The 16,312-nt window shown below is 38.8% G+C and overlaps 1 protein-coding gene across 1 annotated transcript in view; it reads left to right on the top strand.

Annotated features, from left to right (window-relative positions):
• PIK3C2G (phosphatidylinositol-4-phosphate 3-kinase catalytic subunit type 2 gamma) overlaps nt 1-16,312 on the top strand; it is a 216,591-nt gene that overhangs the window by 199,193 nt on the left and 1,086 nt on the right. The window contains 3 exon segments of the mRNA XM_026863441.1: nt 2,934-2,938; nt 10,842-10,976; nt 13,035-13,047. Coding sequence (XP_026719242.1) covers nt 2,934-2,938; nt 10,842-10,976; nt 13,035-13,047 — 153 coding nt within the window.

Genomic DNA, 16,312 nt, shown 5'->3' with positions numbered 1-16,312 from the left:
CCCCAGGTCCCTCTCTGACTGGCAGCTCTCCAGCCACTCCTCCCCAAGCCTGTAGCACTGCTGGGGGTTGTTGTGGCCCAAGGGCAGCCCCCGGCATTTGGCCTTATGGAAACTCCCCCAGTTGGGCTCAGCCCATGGCTCCAGCCTGTCCAGGTCTCTCTTCAGAGCCTCCCTGCCCTCGAGCAGATCAACACTCCCACCAACTTGGTGTCATCTGCAAACTGACTGAGGGTGCACTCGATCCCCTCGTCTAGATCATCAATAAAGATGTTAAACAGGAGTGGCCCCAAAACTGAGCCCTGGGGGACACCACTTGTGACCGGCCGCCAGCTGGATTTAACTCCATTCACCACAACTCTCTGGGCCCAGCCATCCAGACAGTGTTTTACCCAGCAAAGCGTTTGCCCATCCAAGCCATGAGCAGCCAGTTTTGCCAGGAGAATGCTGTGGGAAACGGTGTCAAAGGCCTTGCCAATGCCAAGGTAGGCAACATCCACAGCCTTTCCCTCATCCAATAAGCAGGTCACCCTGTCGTAGAAGGAGATCAGGTTTGTCAAGCAGGACATAAACCCATGCTGACTGGGCCTGATCATCTGGTTCCTGGGCACCAAAGTCAAGCTGACAGGCTTGTAATTCCCCGGATCATTGTTCAGACCCTTCTTATAGATGGGCGTCACATTGGCCAATTTCCAATCTGTCAGGACCTCCCCAGTCAGCCAGGACTGCTGGTAAATGGTGGAAAGCGGCTTGGTGAGCACCCCAGCCAGCTCCTTCAGCACCCTCGGGTGTATCCCATCCCGTCCCATAGACTTGTGTGTGTCTGTGTGATGCAGCAGGTCACTGACTGTCTCCTCCTGGATTGTGGGGGGGTCGTTCTCCCAGTCTCTGTCTTCTGGCTGAGGAGGCTGGATTCCCTCAGTACAACTAGTCTTGTTATTAAAGACTGAGGCAAAGAAGGCATTAAGCACCTCAGCCTTTTCCTCATCACTTGTTGCCAAATTTCCTCCTGCATCTAGCAGGGGATGGAGGCTCTCCCTGGTCTTTGATTTGCTGTTGATATAGAAATATTTCTTGTTGTCCTTGATTGCTGAAGCCAAATTAATTTCCAGCTGAGCTTTAGACCTCCTGATTTCTGCCCTGCATAGCCTCACAGCCTCTTTGTAATCACTGTGTGTGGCTAGCCCCTTCTTCCAAAGGCTGTAAACTCTCCTTTTCTCCCTGAGTTGCAGACAAAGCTCCCTGTTCAGCCAGGGTGGTCTTCTCTGGGGCCAGCTTCTCTTAGAGCACCTGGGGACTGCCTGCTCCTCAGCCATTAACTCTTCCTTCTTAAAGAGTGTCCAGCCTTCCTGGACCCCTGTACCCTTCAGAACAACCAATCTGGAAGAAACAGTGAGCTCTGTCTTATGAGTGATCTGTGAGATGAGGGTGAACATAAGTTAAATTTGCTATTGATTGTAAATGAAAAAAACTTTAAAAATACTAGTGGAAACAGATTAAGATCAAGTGAACAAAAGTAATTTCTAGAACCCTACAACCATCTTGAACAAATGAAAAGTGTTTCCTCAGGGAGTTATAGATCTATATCCCACAGTAATTTGAAGATAAAACAAGCAAATAGTTAGACATGAGGTTGCTATGAGAGACGCCAATGAGAAAGGACAGATCTTGGTGTCATAGTGCAGAAAGAAAGTAGTTCATCTTTATAAGGCTTTGATAGCAAAATATTTCTCTCAGGATATTTGTTAAAAGCTAGAATACGAGTTCAAAGAACAGTTCTCAGTAGGGGTACTTGGGAGTGATTGGTTCTTCAGGAGTGATTTATGGTTACTAAAACTTAACTTAGTTAAGAACAGACTAAAAAAGACACAAGACAACTGTGAAAATATTTGAGGCAGAAGACAGCAAGGTTCAAGAGGAATTATTTAGGACATTAAGCAAGAGCATAAGTAGAAGTAATGAGAGGTAATTAAGGAGCAGAAATGGTATGCATCAGATAATGAAACACTTTCTTACAAATGGAGATTGCAAGCTGTAGAATAATCGAAAGAAAAGTGGAGGGTGCTCTGTACAGTTTGAGAAATTAAATATAGTCTGGATTAGGCATATACAGATTTTTTTAACAAAATAAGAAATTTAGAAAAAAAAAAGTGCAAGGTGAAGACACAGATAACAGTGTCACTATTTCTTTATGAATTATTATATCCATTTACTGTCTGTTCCTAGACAAAGAGAGAAAATAATATGTATGTGACAAAACGATAGAAACAGAACAACAGTATTTGGTTGTGTTTCTTTTCTCAAAGCCTGATTTTCTTTCATGTCCTCTAACAGACACCAATTGTGTTAATCCTGAGTGATTTAAAAAAAAAAAAAAAAAGCAAAATGAGGATTTGTCTTAAGTATTTGTTCTCCTCTGTGCTTTATTCAAGAGAGAAGAAATTCTGGGATCTATGTTTCTAAGAGTCCAAACTAGATCAGTCATCTCAGCCAGTGTCATGGATTTTGCAACACAATATTCTTCTGAAAATTAAATGTTCCAAGCACAGCAATAATAACAGGGTTGAAAGCAATGGAATTTTGCTTCTTTACAGGCTTGGTGGTAATTCTGGAATAAAAGTTTCAGAGACTTGTTCATGAAATCTGCTCTCTGCATTCTATGCACCAGCATTGCTTATCCGTAGAACAATATAATTATAAAGCATGACCTAACGGTTATTTCTTTCATCTATGCAAAACAATGGAATACAAATGATTAAAAATAGTAAATAATACATCATGTGGTTCAGGAATCTAGAACATATCTTGTCACCTCCTTCTCTTTTGGAAAAAAAGCTTTTAAGTGATTCTTGCTCAAATCTTTTGCTGGGAGTTGAACATTTAATACATTTGCACTTCTGGCTATACAGTTGACACTTTTTATATTGTTTTTGTAGCCTTGGTAACTTTTTTATATCCACATGCATTATGTGGAGCACGCAGTAATCTAGTCCTGAGTGCTGGTGAAGTATTGGAGTGGTGTCAGAGCTCAAGAGACAGACAAGCTTTGAGGAACCTGGATAGGGACACAAGACATTCTAAATCATCTTTTTCTTTGTTGTTAATTCAGAAACAGTAGTAAATGCACACAAAGCTGTGTCATTACTTGCTGGAGCCAAATTATAGCCCTCCTTGTCTGCTACTGCCAATGGTCAGTAGAAGGCAAGAGCCTGTTTTACCCAGCAGTTATAATTACGTAGTTGCACAGATTCTTCCCCATCTCATTTGGGATTGTGTCTATCCTAATATACAACTCTTTCTGGATCATCAAGACAATAAATTATTCTTTTTAAACAGGGAGTCAGAGCTAAATCTCAGTTCTTCATCTTTTTGAAAGTGTTTGATTCTGCTTTCAGAGCTCTCTAGAAATAAAGGCTTGGAAGTGAAACCCTTATGACCTTCTAGGTATCACAGGCAAGCTTTCATTTTATGTACTGCATTTAAGTAGAGATAGATGGGCTTTCCTCTCAAATGACTGAAGCAAATCAGAAGCATTTTACAGTTTTTACGAAGCCCAGAATCTTTTGGGATCCAGCCTGTTTCCTAGAGCTGTCTTTCTCCTTACAAGAAAAACAAACGGGTTTTGTTAAATATTTAACAAATAATTTTATTCATTTCAAAAATCCCACTGTCTTTGTACCTTGGCCTAATTGGAGTGGGATTCAGCTTAAAACTAAAACGAATACATATACGATGTGATGGCGTTCAGTTGCCCAATCATAGCTATTTCAAATACCATGGAGTATCTTGCTTGACCTTCAGTGACCACTCGAGAATGGTGCCAGTTTCTAATAAAAGCCTATGTCGTATTTCCAACTTTATACATTCTTTTTGTCATCTGAGGTGACATGAAGCAGCAGTATTTTAGAAACGAGATCCTAGTCTAGATACCTAAGCTCTCATTTTGGTCAGTGGAGACTTAAGTCCCAATTCATTTTCCTAAACATATAGGAGATGACCTAACATGTCCCGTTGGTCTCCAGCTGCTACTGCAGAAGGGGAGGGCCTCAGGTATGACAGTTTAGGGAGGGCATGTCTGACAGTTTATGCAGATGTCTTAAGCATCATATGTGTCTCAAATGGTGCCAGACACCAATGTGTGGGCAATTTAACCAGGCAAAGACAGGAGATGTCCGTAGTATGATGAGTTGAGTCTCTTCCCGCCTCCCTCCTTGACAGCATTACAGAGATCTGCTTAGACTTCACTGGGAACTTACATACCTACCTTATGTATGCACCAGGATAGGTCAACACCTTGACATTTTGCCCAGAACCACTGTGTTCATCGCAGGGCATTAGCTGTGATGCTTTCCTTCTGTCTTAGTGACTGAGGGTTAGTTTTTCACATTTGACAGCCAGGAGACTTTGGACAGTGTTGGTTAGATCACTCTAGAGATTTTGTAACTCAGGACATGTCTAGACACTATTTTTGCCAGTGCAGTTCTTCCCATTAGAAATGCAACTTACTTTCTTAACAGCTAGACTGCACAACTCCTTGCTACTGTACTGCAAACAAAGCCAAACCAGGAAACCTGTACCTTTTTTTTTTTTTTTTTTCCCCCAAAAAAGCCTTATTTCACCTGGGAGAGAAAGGGCTGGAATAAACTACAGTGAAAAAAGCACTGTTTTTCCTTGATTTAACAGCACCCACATGTTAGGCACTGTTTGCCCATTCGGTGCACTGAGAAGCTGCCTGTACAACAGGCACGTTGATGAGGATGTTGAAGGTATTGGACTGCACAAAGTACATAAGCTATATTTGGAGATTCAAATCAATAACACAGATAGAGCACCTTTGTATTTTTATCATAGTAAATGACAAGGCCACCTGGAGGCTTGCTCCACTGACACTACCAGATTTCTGAAAGGTAGAAAATGCCTGCTCAGAAATGCTTTCCAGAACTTCCCTGAAGCAAAATATATGTTGTTCTAAAACAATATTTCTTTTGATTTCCCTGCATTAAATTGAGATAAACTTCATTTATTTTTTTGTTGCTTTGACATTGATGTCTGTCACAGTGACAACTGTCACAGTGTGTCATGGTTTATGTACATACTTGGATGCATGCATGAGGTAAGAAAGAATTTAGGAATAGGAATGAAGTAGCTTAAGGAGAAAAGGGGGGGTGGAAATTAGAATCAGAGAATATAATAAAATAACCATATCTTGCAGAGAAGCAGTTAAATTATTTCAAATTTTAGGTGAAAAAGTCAGGTTTTGGGGAAAAAAATGCCTTAATTCTGCAATCACTTCTGGCCGGTTGCTTTTCAGTTTTGTTGTGCCAATAGCAGACAGCGCAGGGTGCACCACAGCAAGCTGGTGGATTATCTTCTTTTGCAATTATTTCATTTTCATTTGCATTATTTTATTTTTCATTTTCTTTGAAGTAATTTGAAAATATTTTGTGACAGGAAGGCTAAAAGCTTAGTAACAAAGTAGAATAAAGGTTGTCAGTGCTTTGGGATATGCAGAGCTCAAAGGAAAAGCAAAGAAGGGTCTTCAGTCCCACATCAGGATTTATGAAGGAACAATATAACCACTCGTTCACACAGCAGTCCTGTTAGTCCTGAAGGTTTATATATCTTATTAATCTGTTTTTGAAGGAACCTTTATCATTGTTTTAGTGCTGATTATTTTCTCAGATCTTTAAATTTAGAATTAGCCCATAAGCTGTTCTCTTTTTCTAAGACAGAGGCTGTATTTGTTAATTAAGCTGCAGCTTACAAAGACAGGGTTTATCCTTTCTCTGCTAAATTACTCAGGGACTCAGAGAAAGTGAAAGACAATGTAGCAGCAGTGATGGCTTTTCCACATTTCTTACTAATTTTAATTTAGTCAGGAGGCAGCTAGTAATTTATACAGGTTACTGGGGTGAAAGGCTGATTTCTTCTGTGATTTTTTTTTTCTAATCCTCCTTTATTGGATAATAATAAAATCTGCCTCATGTCTACACTTTATATATAAATGTTTTGCTTTGTAGCTGTGAAGATTTTTTTCTTACCATTTGCTATAGTTATACGATTTTTAAAGATGTAAGTATATCTCAATATTAAACATTAAGGAATATTTTGTAGTCCATTATGTAGAAGATAAATTCTCACAGCAGTGCATACAAGAGAAAAACACAACTTGAACAACTTGAAGCTATAGGAAAACTAAGAGTTAAAGCTACTGGACAAAGTGAATGATTTTATATTGTTTTAATTTGAAGCAGTAGCTGAAATGAGAAACTTTCTAAAGCCTGGATTTCTTTTTTTCATTCAAGAAGGGGAAGAAAACAACTGAGATTTGAAAATGTCCAGGAAATTAATTTTGGGGGAAGAAAGAAAGTTATTTATAGAGGAGGAAAGGAAGCATTAGTTAATACAAGTTAACTTTGGGTGGGGTTTTTTTGTTTGTTTGTTTTTGTGGGTTTTTTTGGTCAAAATGGTTGAAAATTAAAAATGGGGAAAAGAGAACAGCAGCTGGAACTAATGTTCAGGAGCTATCAATCTGTTTCACTCTAGGACAAAAGGTGGAAAAATATCTACATGTCTAACACTTAAAAGAAACTGATAACATGATTTAAATTTGAGGCAGTAGTCACCTAAAAAGAAGGTGTCACTTAGGAAGAGGTGAGTTTTTAAAAGCTTTACAATAAGTTATCCCTAAAGTGCATTTTTTTAAATCATAAAACTTTACTGAAAATTCATATGCATAAGGCTCAATATTCGTATTGGCTGCTAAATTGCATAGTTTAATATATGGCAAATTTTGAAGTAGTTAGGCCTTTCATAATGCCAACAAATAATCCATCCTTAAAGAGGAGTTGTGGATGGTTAGTAATGATCAAGGTAGAAAAGTCATTAGGATAATGTAATTCTTGTGGAAAAATTAATTTAATTTCATCCATTATTTCCCAGCTACAATGAATATATTTAAAATTAAATTACACAGACATAACCTATCTGCATGGGCTTCTATAAGTAAATATCAATACATTTTTGGTTTGGAAAAATAAAATTGGAGTGAAAAATGGAACGCAGCCATGACAGATACATGTCTGTATTAGTTTTTCAATATTGAATTACAGATGTAGAGAGAAGTAAATCCAGAGTATTATTTTCGCTCCCTCACTCCCCCTCATTCTTAAATATTTTCATCACCTTCTGCCTGACTTTAGAAGAAAACATTTCAAAATAAACTGCTTTTTTAACATATACACAGGCAGTTGTAACTGAGTTCCTTAAAAACATCAGTCATTATCAAGGTAAAGTAGGCAGGTCATTCTCTGAGAAAATTGTTCAGTTGTGGCTTGTTTGTGTTTGAAGAAGGTACAGGGAGTCAGCTTCTAAATTCAACTCAAAAAATTTTATTGACATATCAAAACCACTGAGGGTTTTTTTTGTCAATAGGCATAGCAAGGAGAGCTATGGCATTTCAATTGGGAACTTTGTTTTATAACTTTTCAGCTTTACAGACTTTTATAGTTTGAATTTATTCACAAGCATACACAATAGAAGATTTAAGACAGCAATTTAAATTGGTAAAGGAAGAAAACTCCCTCTATTTTTGCCTTAATGAAACAACTACAGAATTAAACATAAATATAATTCAATATAAAACCTTGGTTTTTTTCTGAGTTCTTGATCATATGTACATGCAAGCTATAAAGATTTTGCATAGTTAAAGTGCAAAATGGCATTCCCAAGATACCCTTTGATTTTCCCTCTGGCTGGGACTATGGACAGAAATCAGTTATTTTTGAGCCATTAGTAATAACAAAAGAGGGTTTTGCTGGACTTTAGAATTACTCATAAGCCTGCTCAAAATCTTACTCTGTGTTTATAAAGGACCCACCAGAAAAGATGTTCTTTGGTGCAAATGAGAGTGGCATTTCAGTCAGGTCTTCTTCATATTTACCTAAGTTTATAAATGTGACAATGCAGTCTGAGTTAGAAGTGAAAGGATAATCCAGGAGTTTGTTCACTAAATATGATACTGTGGGGGGGGGGAGAAACAATCACCAGAACTAAGACATCTAGTTGGAATTCAGGTGGCTTCAGTTTAAATTACCTCTAACTGTCTGGCTGCTGATTGCTACTATTCATGAAAAGTGACTTTGTTTTAGTTCTGAAAGATCCCAGAGCAACTGCTCTGACTTGAGTTTTCTTCTCTGAATTGCTAAAACAGTCTCTTTTTTTGATTTTCTCTCTTGACCCTCTCCGACCCCTCATCTCTTTCAACATGTATTTAGCTACATTTGAAGGGATAGTGAGGAAGTAGTTTTCTGTCCGTGTTTCACGCAGCCACAGCACTACCGCAAAGTGCCTGCCTTAGATTTTGGGAGGAGTTGGCTCATGGAGGAAAGCTGGTTGACTGAAGGCTAGAGAACATGCCAGCATTGCTAGCAAAGTACAAGGAGCAGCTCAAAGGCATAGTCACAATTTTATCTGACTCTTTTTCAATTCATCAAATGGATTCTGGATACCCCAGACCTGTTAAACAATTGGGGGCAATCGGCTTGGATTCTTTCCCTGGCAGGTGAATGTCAGACTGAGCCTGTTTCAAATGCGAATCACTCTGCCATGATCTGTGCCTTTGTTGTCTTGAGGTGTGCAGTGGGACCCAGCACTTGTGACTGTACCTTGGCTGGGCAGCTCAAATGGGAACAGAACTGGACAGATGCAGCTATCCTCTCTGTTGCTTTTGTAGTCCATTACCTACCATCTGGGCTCCTCAGACCAGTGTCCTTTGCAGCTGCTGCTGTCGTCAGCTTTCAAAATTAGCTCTGACATGGTCCCTGGTTAGGCAATACACTGCTGGGATAATCTATAAAGCCTGACATTTTACATAACTCTCCCTGTACAGTATTTCCATGCTTGAGATAGGGAAGGTCATTGACTTGGGCCTCAGCAGTTGAGCTGATAAGGTTTTCTTCAAGAATGACACCACTACCACCCCCTCCCCACCTTTATTTTTAACCATGTTCCATTTTTTGCCTGTAACAACTGAAATCTTTTGATCTTCAAGCTAGTGTGATGCTTATCTGTTCACTGAGAGGAGAAAGCTTGGTTACAGTTAGGATCCTGGTTGCTTGGGCCTGTATTTAAGGCTACATTTCTTTCTCCTGATTTTTAAGAGACTGTTCAATTTACTGTTATTTGTAATCCAGGATTGAAGTTTTAGTGTAGTCCTGGATCAACAGAGAGCTTTCAAATGGACAGTGTATACTATAAATCCTGTATTAACAATATGGTACTCTGTCCTAAGAAAATACCTGTTAGTTTCAGTGCCATTTAATGGCATCCTTATTTTGGCCATTGAATCCCATCTATCTAAATCCCATGTATATTTTAAATCAGATGTCCTTTGGGGAGCTTAGTGATAGTAATATTAATCGTATAACTAGTGCTGACAATATGTAATGATTTGAGTAGTACATTGTTTGATGTTGTATAATGTTAACAATAGCAATAATAAGCTTTGCAGTTGACCACATCATTTGCCTTGAAGGATCATTTCAGAAAACAAAAAACAGAGATTTGTTGTGCAAGAACTCATTGCTCACACACACAAGCATGGTTTTTCTTCCCAATAGAGAAGTTATTTATTGCTAGGACACCAGCAGTTTCTCCTATCACAAGGATACGTTGTTGATAGTGCCTGTAGAAAGCCCCATATTTCTAGACACATACTGTGAATAATCAAAATCTGAGAAACTACTTTATTCTGTGACAGGTAAAATTACAATGGGAAATATAAATGCAATTGCCTGTATAATGGTCTGGGTTCACTGGTTCCAAACATTTTAAGATCTCATCTTTTTGCCTGCATTTTCATTTGCATTCTGTCAAGTATGAACTGTCAAGTAAACTTGTTTCCTAAAATGCTGATAATGCAATTAAAATTACTGATATTTTGATATGCCTTATTTTGTGCTTTCTGATTGCATACTGTGTTACCAGCACAAAGGTTTCTGCTTAATTATAAACCAAGCACTAATTGACATATGCTGGCAAGATACCCATTCCATATTTTTTCATTATTATGTTTCTTGTGTTCTTAAAGACTTTCATACTACCACTGTGTTTTCTGAGTAACTGTAGTTGCTTTACAAATAACCTTACAGCTGTTCAGAAGATATCAAAAAGCTCTCCACCCACCAGCATTAGCTTATGACTGAGCCTAGTTAATAGATTAGCTCTGATCTTGAGTAGCTACCATGAGATGGAATATCTAGAATATTGTTCAGTAACATGAACTGGAAAATTAAAGAGAGTTTGCAGCTGTGTGAGGGGAGAGATCGGAAAGTCTGTTGTTATAAGAATCCTGTTCTGCCCATATTGCTGTAGGAAATGCTCCTGACTCTTCTAATATGCTTTATGAAAAACCCTGAGAAACAATCAGTTCTTCTCAGCATCAACACTGATACTTAAGAATTAAAATCAATAGGAGCTTACTGGCTAGAACCCAATTTCTATGCATTGCTTTGGAAAATGGAAGGGCTAAACTTTGTGTCAGATTAAGCTAAATTAAAGTAGATTGAGGTTTAAAGGTTTTTCCATCAGAACATAAAATATTAGAGATATGAAGTTTTACCTTGTTCTTGTATTATTTCATTTCTATTTCTCTGATTCAATATTAAGCTGAATTCTAAGAATTCCTTGTGTTTACTGCACTAGCACTCCAATTTAGCCAAGTCAATACTGAGAATGAAATATGTTTCTGTGTCTGTTTAAAGTCTATATTTCATTTGGTACTTTTTATTTGTTTTCATTGCTAGAACATGGGCTTTCATATTTATCACCATTTTATTTTTCAGCGCCTCCCAGATGGCTCTGCCCCAAGTGCACACGCTGAATTCTATCTTCTGCCAGATCCTTATGAGGTCAGTCAAAGGAAAACAAGAACAGCTCTAAAAAGATCTGACCCTACATACAAAGAAATTGTGAATACCGTTCACTTTCTTCCACCATTTCTTACTTGTTTTCTTTTCTTTGCCCACTCTCAAAATGAAATAACAATACGGCATTTAGAGCTGTTACAATAAGGACGATCAAAATGAAGGAACATGAAATAAGCTGAACCACAAATGGGGACAATCTTCTGCTTTGCATTTTACTCAGAAGTGAAACAGTCTCTTTATACCTGTCTCTTCAGGAAAGCAGCTGGACTATTCACAGTGCTCTATTTTACACCATAACCACAGGTACACATTAGCCAAATGAGACCAAGCATCATTGCACCAAAACCTAGGTTGTTTTGATTGTAAATTTGTATAACATCAAAAGTGTGAATTGAACAGATGCTGTTGAAATTTACACTTGAAAACAGACAACCAAAATGATTGCCACTGTCCTAAATGATAACACAATGATCAATAGCCAAGTTCTTTTTGCATCAAAATGCTAGCAGTGCACAGCCATATATAATTATTTCACACACCACTGAAGTGCTCATGCCTTTGGGTGAAAAGAAACATTTGTATGGAGAAACATTTACAACAGAATGGGAAGTGGCATAAACCATATTCTTTTGTAAGGGTGAATGAGATTCAAACAGTTGGTGGGATTGGATTATATGGTGGGATGGGATTATAATTATTACATTTAACATATCTGCTAAAGATTCAAAGCAATTTACAAATGCTTCTTGAGCAGGTTTTAAAGTAGAAGGCATGGAAAATATTACCACTCCACCCTGTTTCATAGATAAGATATGGTGAAGCTTTAGTCAGCTGAGACTAAGTCCTTACCTCCTAGTTTCCCAGTCCTGGGACTTTTGTTTCTTTTTCTTTTCCTACATGTATTTGATTACAAAAGTTACCTACTTATCCCGATGAATTCCACTACTTCTGTAAGGAGACCCCTTGAGTAGTATTGCTGCTTACAGCTGAGACAGATTTCCCTCCCTATGGTATTGCAGTGGAATAATAGGGAACTAGACTTTAATTTTTTGTTATTTTTTTTTTTTTTTTTTTTTTTTTTTTTTTTTCAAAGAGACAGTGGAATGGGTCTAATTGGACTGTTTAAAGAAGTTCCTTTACATTTGAAGGATATTTACAGCTAAGAAATATAATATTATATAATAACATTCATTGTAAAGTATCCAAAATGGACTACAGACAAGAACCAGCCAGCAACACTAGAAGACAATTATCTTTTTAATCATTATTAGATCAAGTTGAATGCATGAAAATCCAAACTCCTGTCTGCAGTTAGACTTTAGACACTGGGAGGAGAATTAATTGTGGTGGAGGCACATTCCACTGCTGTTAAGAGAAATCTCATGAAAACTTTTATATCCTTTACTCAAAACTTACAGCCTTCTTCACAGATGCTCAATATTTTTCACCAGGAACTCGCAGTGGGGACATATGGTTCCATTGAACTTGGACATTTCAAACCCAATGCTTGTGCTGTTAGCAGCTCTGTTCTTCCATGTGTGATATCATTCTGTATGCATTTTTTGTCTAAGGCTGGTAGACCGAGGCAGAAGCTGCCCCAGGGAAGAAAAGCTACTAAAAATATAAGTCAGCTGTCTCTTAAGTTAGTTACTGTCCAAAACGCTGTGTACAGAAATGTACTAGCCTTTTTATGAGTTCATAAGTTTTTATTAAAGCCAAATGGCTGGAAGGAAGCTGTATATTAATTTTTCTCTGTGTCTGAGACTGAGAAAATTCTGATATGTACTTCTCTTGGGTATTTTTGGTTTTAGTTTTGTACTCTTATGACTTATGGCTGCCTACAGCAAATTATCAGTCTTGCAAAAGTGCATTTTAGTTTTGATTTTTACTCATGTGTGTGAGAGCAAAGATGTGAAAGTCCAGGAGTTCTGACAATAGAATGAACTATGCCAAATGTTTTGGAGTTGTTTTTAACAAGCACTCCTTTTTTCTCCTGTTCCTTTATTTGGATTTTGGATTTTGTTGTATTCACACTGATATTGCATTAAAAAATGATGGTTAAAAAGAAGAGGAGAAAGAACACAGAAAAATGGAATGAAGTGTAAAAAGAATAACGTATCTGGTTATAGACCACTGTCAGAAATATATAGGAGATAGGAGTTACTCAAGAGGTTCCAGAGTGGTTTAGTCAAAACTAAAAAAAAAAAGGTAGAAATTGTAAATAATTCTGAATTATTTAAGTTTAAACTCATGCCCAGAAAAGTCACAGTAACCAGAACCAAGTGCAGTGGGGTCTTGCTCACATGTGTAGCATTTGCCCTGAGACACGCTTCAAGGTCTGTTGCCGTCCGTTTGCCTCAAGTGCCTGCATGTACATGCACCCATGGAATGAGCAAACCTCCAAGACAAAGCTGAGTGTGCATTGCCATAATGAAACCAGAACGAGAGGGAACTCTCTTCATCCTGCCCTTGGGACGCGGACAAATGTGAGCAAATATACCTGGGCGCATCAGCCTGTTAGTGCTATCGCAGTTGCCCTCAGAGCAAAGGGGACTCCGGCCTGCAACAACCAGAATAGCCCCAGCAAACCTGATAGGGGGGAGGAGGGGAGCTGCACCAGGAGCCACAGCTGCTCCCTCCAGCACCGTGTGTCAAAGCCAATTTGGACAATTAAGAGCAAATCTAGGAATTGTGCCATGACTACCTAAGGAGAAGCAACTCCCATATATGTGATAAAAATGTCATTAAACTCCTGTAGGTCAACGGTGCTTCTCATTTTGGAGCCAGCAATACTTGAATTCGAGCCCTAACTGTCCCACTGATGTGCTCCATGGCTGTGTATAACTCGCCTACATTTGATTTAGATGTATAAATAAATGAGAGGCAAGTATTCTTACAACACAATCCTTTTAGGATTTAACATTTCTGACTGTGAAATTCTGGCAGGTGGCATTTGTTTTATCCACATACTAATTCAGCTATCTCCAGACCTTTTTTCTGTCCCTACATCCTGATGATCTATACCTTACTCCAACTAAATTTGCAATACCATTTTAGAAACGGTTTATTAGGATCATTTGAAAACTGTACTGTACTCTGTGCTCTAAGTTCTGTCACTTCTCAAAGCTTAAAGCTTTTTGTGCAGAGATTCAAAGTTGTTTATTATCCCAGTTCATGTCTGTTGTGATCCACTGTAGTGAAGATTTCTTGGCTCTTACAGCTTACATGTACACTTTTTGGTGATTTAAAGCAACAGCTGAAGATGTTGTCTTTAGTATACTGGCAAAGAATCAAGGCACTTTTCTATAATACTAGCATCACTTCAGTAATCAAATCACAGATTTAGTCCAAATTATATTATCTCTTACTGTATCTGTCCTTGCTTTTTTGTATTTCCCACATCATTTCACTTTGATTTTGGTGGGGAGATGCCACTGGGGGACAGAAAAGCTGGAATTTTTAATTCACATACAATTTGATGAAATAGGCACTGTAAACGTCAAATCCAAAAGGCACCAGGTGCGATTTTCATGACAGCTGTTCCAAATTATGATTTCCAAAAGTTTCTAAGCGCTAAAAGAAATGTTGCTCATCAGCAAGACCTTTTTAATAAAAGCCAGCTGAAAAGAGTGAGTGGGACAGTTTTTCATTCCCCCACAACCTGTGGCAGTAGCTGTTCATCTCCACAGCACTGATTATCCCCTTACACCAGAGGGTTTGGTGTTCTGCTGAAATGCTGGGGTTTCAACTCCAAGCCCCAAATTAAGGTTGACATAAGGGTGATTCCCAGAGCCCTTCACAAAGAGGGGGTGAGTTACCTTTAAGCTTCCCTCCAGGGTGCAGCCAGCCTTGCAGGAGAGCCATTAGGTAAATGAGCCCCAGGTGTTCCACTTGGGGATAAAAACTGGGACCAGTTGTGAGAAGGGGGGAAGTGTCTGTCAGGTGGATCCACATTGTGGAAAGGATATCCCAACTCCTTGGAACTGTGCTCCAGTCAGGTCTGGCTCTTGTAATCCCTACTGGGCTCTGTAGGGATTCATTATGGGGTTTCTTTGCTCTTATGTATTTGGCTGGTTGACCTGGTTGTCTCCTATCCCTTTTATGGGAGACTGTATTTCACTGTTTATTCCACCCATTGTTGGTTGTGTGGTGTCATTGTTGGGATCATTGGGATTGATGTTGATTATGTACAATCTGATTGACTTGTTTGTACCCCCAGTGCTCACTCATGTACTGACCCTTTTGTGTCAAATCTGGTTATTGGTTCATCTTTATGCTGGCTGTGTCCTTTATGCTAGGCCTGATGATTGGCAAAACACCTGTCTGTTGGTGCTGGCTGCCAGAGTAGCCTTATGGCCTGTTTAGCACTGCTGCCACATCCCTGCAGCTCCCAATCCAAACAAAATCACTCTGTGGTCCCACAGGGGCAGCAGAGGCCAACTAGGCTTTTCTGGGAGAACCAACAATTTTGTGCCTTCTGGGTACACCTGTGAAGTTCAGAACCACCTTTCTTTTGGCACACAGTGTGAGGAACATTGCTGGGGCTGAGCCTTCATAAATTCTATCCCTTTCTGAAGGACATCTCCCATGACCATTTCTGCTGCTTCTAACTGGAGGTATAGAGAGGACAGGGTGCAGCAGTCCAGTCTGTAAAGATCCAAGCTAGAGGGGGCTCAGTCTGACTTTTCTCAGCAGTGCCATGTGTATAGACTCCATTCAGATTGCACAGTAAATCCAAGCAGGCTGCATAGCAAACATCTTTTAGGCAGTTTCACTTTCCCATTCTCCTGAAGTGACAGCATGTCACTGCATTTGCTTTTTAAACTGCACAGAGATTAAAATTTAAAGCATTTTCCATTGCAACCAAAATAGTAAAAACATTTCCAGCCTTACACATTTTAGAGTAAATGTCCTTCTCTAAACAAAGCTTACTTTTCAGGCCTGAAACTAGCTGAGAGCATTCTTTCACGTTCTATCAACCCACATTCAGTTCACTCAGCAATTTATGATTAATGCAGAGACAGAAACACAGGAATCTGTTGTGAATGCAGCTCATTCTTATTAGCCTGTTACTCCAGACTGTTTGGGTTTTTTTTATTTCAGAAAATACACCAGTAACATTTCATAATTAAACTCAGTGTATTCTCATATTAAGGTAATTTAAAGGATATTTTAAAAAATACAGGCCTTAGTGATTTTTCCAAAGAGATGCTAAGAAAGCTGTCTCATTTAATTTGAGAAGAATTAACAGCACTTCTTGAGTAACAGAAACATCCAGCAGTCCAATCTCAGAGACGTTTCACGTCTACAACTTCTGAGTGGGCTGAGCTTTCTGTCATGTTTAATATTTGATGATTCCATGAAAAATAGAAGCATTTTTATAATGG

This window comes from Athene cunicularia (assembly GCF_003259725.1).
Source record: "Athene cunicularia isolate RWA chromosome 1 unlocalized genomic scaffold, athCun1 chr1_part2, whole genome shotgun sequence".
In the NCBI taxonomy this organism is placed as follows: Eukaryota; Metazoa; Chordata; class Aves; order Strigiformes; family Strigidae; genus Athene; species Athene cunicularia.
The sequence above is the reverse complement of the archived record's forward strand: the minus strand, read 5'-3'. Positions and strand labels throughout refer to the sequence as shown.